General features: G+C 29.9%; 1 protein-coding gene across 1 annotated transcript; it reads right to left on the bottom strand.

The window, feature by feature from the left end:
* Nucleotides 1–632: 632 nt before the first annotated feature.
* Nucleotides 633–2897, bottom strand: LOC115981614 (MLP-like protein 31). The gene is made up of 2 exons (XM_031103890.1): nucleotides 2659–2897; nucleotides 633–1085 (listed from the first exon to the last, which is right to left on the bottom strand). The coding sequence occupies exons 1-2, from the start codon at nucleotides 2843–2845 to the stop codon at nucleotides 817–819; spliced, it is 456 nt and encodes a 151-aa protein (XP_030959750.1). The 5' UTR covers nucleotides 2846–2897; the 3' UTR covers nucleotides 633–816.
* Nucleotides 2898–3460: the final 563 nt, after the last annotated feature.

The raw sequence follows: 3460 nt of genomic DNA, 5'->3' as shown, positions 1-3460 counted from the left end.
TTGACATGTTATTAATCACAAAAAACGTGATATAAACATTCATTAGTTAAATTGATGAAGTTCATCAATAAGAGACAATATCACATTATATTTTGAACATTTTATAGTGCTTTTAATTAGCACATTTTTCTTTTTCATTTCTATTAAGACTCTCAAAGTACAAGACCAATAGAACCTAAACTCAATTGAAACCCTAAAATATTTCAAAAAGATGTTGCAAATGTGTTAAATTATCAATTATAGATTAATCTCCCCTAATAGTTTGAGACTTTGATTTTTGTAAACTAATATCCTATAAAATCATACACCAAATAATATCTATCTCTCTCTCTCTTAAAATCAAAATATAAAATTAAAAATTATATTACAACTTTATTTAACTATGCATCGTCTTATATCCAAAATAAAGTATGATATTCAATTATCTATATGAAATTAACATTGGTCTAGTTGGTATTATTTATGTATTTAATGTATCAAATTAACTTTAATTTGATCAGTATTAAATAATTTTGTTTAATTAATATTTATATATTAAAGGCCCCGCATAAATTTTTCGCCTTAAGCCCCAAATTATGTTGGGTCGTCCCTGTATATATGCATGTATGTATCTGGAGAAAACAACCACCCACTTTCACTCTTTTAACTAATACAAAGCCTCGCAATTATTACTGCATCAAATGGCTTCAGTAAGGCCACACAAGATTAAAATTACATTCATGATTCATAATATTATAGGAGAGAAGAGTCATACTAAGACTCATTCTCTTATTGCCATACACAATAATATGATACAACATAGCCTTTTTTTTTGGTCTATGCCTGGGTAAGGTGCGAATCAAGGTCTTTGCTCAGATCAAGTACAAACTGAAGCAGCGAATTTGGTTCTGGAATACTCTCGTTCAGCTTTTCATATTCCATTGTCCAATGCACCAAGCTTCCCTCACCCTTTGGAGTAGCTTTAACAGTGGCTTTGAGACTCTTGTACTCCTGAAGCAAATCTCCTTCAATAACTTTGAAAGTGATCGAGTTGTTTTTTTCATCTATTGCTTCGATTATCTGCTTAGCAACTTTAGCTTTCCCATCTGTAGTTTCAAATTAGCAGAGTCAATTAAAGATGTTAACATCTGGCTATTGCGAAGGAAACGAAAAGTAATGATACCTAGTGTAAGAAAATATTTTTTAAAAAGTAGAATGAGGAGGTTCGGGTAGGTGGGATTTTAAATGGATGTATATTTTTGAACATGACATCATGAGACTTGCACATTCTACGTTTTTTTTTTTAAAAAAAAAAAAAACTGCATCGCATTATGAGAGCAAAAAGAAAAGAAAATTATATATGCACAAGATTTAATAATAATAATATGCATGATTTAAAAAGTTTCAAAGTTTCATTTTCATTTAATTAGTCATTTTTTTAAAGGAAACATTAATTTTTTTTTTCTTTTTGATGCTAAAGGCCATTTATTTAGTAGTTAAAGGATGTGTATATATGATTTATTTTTTAATTTATGGTATTAGAACTTTGAAGTATATACATCATTCTTTACTCATATATTGGTAATTTTGGTATTTGTTAGTAATTTATGTCCTGAAAAAAGAGTGATTCTTTAACAGTACCAAATAGTCAAGTACCAAACTAACCAAGGAAGAAAGCAAAGACGGAGTTAGAATTTTGAGTTAGGGGAGGTGGTTTATCATTGGCTGTGTGCAGTGGTTTTAACCTCTAACTTTACTTTTGCTTAGCTGTTGAGATTTTTTTTTTATTTATTGTTTTTTATTGTGGGTAAGAACAAAATTATTTTTATTTATAATTTTTTAAAGGGCAGGATTGTTTATTTTAGATAAAATTGGTTAATTGAGCTTAATTTTTTTTAGTTTTACTATTGGTACTTTTTGTTGTTGAGGTTTTTTTTTGGGTTTGTATATTTTGTTTTAGATGTTAGATCTATAAATTTTTTTTATGGTTACTAAAATGATGAAAATACTAGATTAAAAGTTTTTTTTTAATTATAAATTATTGATATGATAAGCAGCTACTAATAAATAAATAAAATGTTGTGAGTGGTAAGCCCATTATGCAAACAAATAAGAATTTGTTACCAAAACTGTTGGTAAAAATGTTGTAAAAAAGTATGTGAGTATAGTATTATGTTTAAAAGAATTAATGATATTGTTTAAGGGAAACAAAATGTAATTTTATAAAATAAAACTTCTAAAATTAGCTCCATCCGTGGAAGGAAGAGAAAATATTTTTCTCTAATTCTTTTTTATTTTTAAATTTATCCAAACTAAAGAAAAAGTAGTAGTTTTTCTTAGATAGATTTTTCCTTACAAAAATATAAATCAACATGCAGTCTAATTCTAAATCCTATGTTATTATCTATGGTGCTTACCCATCTCTCTTTTCCCATTAGATAGAAGATAGGGCACACACTACTTATATTGAGACTTAATTCATTCCATTAACTCAACTGTAATCATTAATATTTTGTTTCATCATCTACTGTCATGTTCAGTCAAGCAGGAAGCATTAGTGATTCATCGAAAGTTAGACTATATTACGAGTATATTGAGTATGTAGCTTGATCAAGCAATTAAACACATAATAATACATAGTCATATATACATATAGTATATGATCTGGAATCGCTTTACCATGGACGTAATCCCAGAAGATGACAGAGCCCTCTTTGCCCCAATCACCTTCATGTAAAGCACAGCCCTGTATTTTTCCAGGGGACACATTGGATATGTGGTGTGGCCTGCAACTGAAGAGCTCGTGAAAGTTTTCAGCGGGAGCCTTAATTTCAACATCAGCCTCCACCTTACCAACCAGAGACATTTTTTTTTTTTTTTGGGAGATGATTTTCCAAAACCAACTAGCTTTACAAATTTTTTTTTTTTTTTTTTTTTTTTTTTTTTTTCTGTAGAAAACACTTGGGGCTATTGCCTTTAAATAGAAGATTTCTGAGTGGTCCCTCGTGAAGATCTCGATCACACTCCACATTACAATTGCGGTGTGGCCCCCATTCATGGCACGCAACGTCAAAGGAGAAGGTCTTGTGTGTTTCCAAATTTCATGATTGGCCTTTTGTTTTATTAGTTTAATCGTTACCGATGAAATAATTGTACATGATAGCAAGGGTTGGTAATTGTACGGATGATGTGGCTTGTACACAAGGTTAACATGGTTCGTGAATTCCTGCAAAGATTGTTAAGAGGATTTTGAGTGTTTTGATAAAATACAAATAAATTTATTTGTATTTTGAGTTTTGTTATTTGCAGTAACTACGGGTATATTGAGAGCTTAAGGCTGAAGGTTTTGTTTTTTATTATTTGTTTATTATTATTGTGCAAGATTTAAAACCTTGATTGAGTTCAATCCGGAGCTCGATCGTGCAACAATGATGATTGAAACAGGAAGTCTAGGTAGACTCTCCATCGAACGAGATCTTAT

Source organism: Quercus lobata, chromosome 3 (assembly GCF_001633185.2).
Source record: "Quercus lobata isolate SW786 chromosome 3, ValleyOak3.0 Primary Assembly, whole genome shotgun sequence".
Classification (NCBI taxonomy): Eukaryota; Viridiplantae; Streptophyta; class Magnoliopsida; order Fagales; family Fagaceae; genus Quercus; species Quercus lobata.
This window is presented reverse-complemented; position numbering and strand designations above follow the sequence as displayed.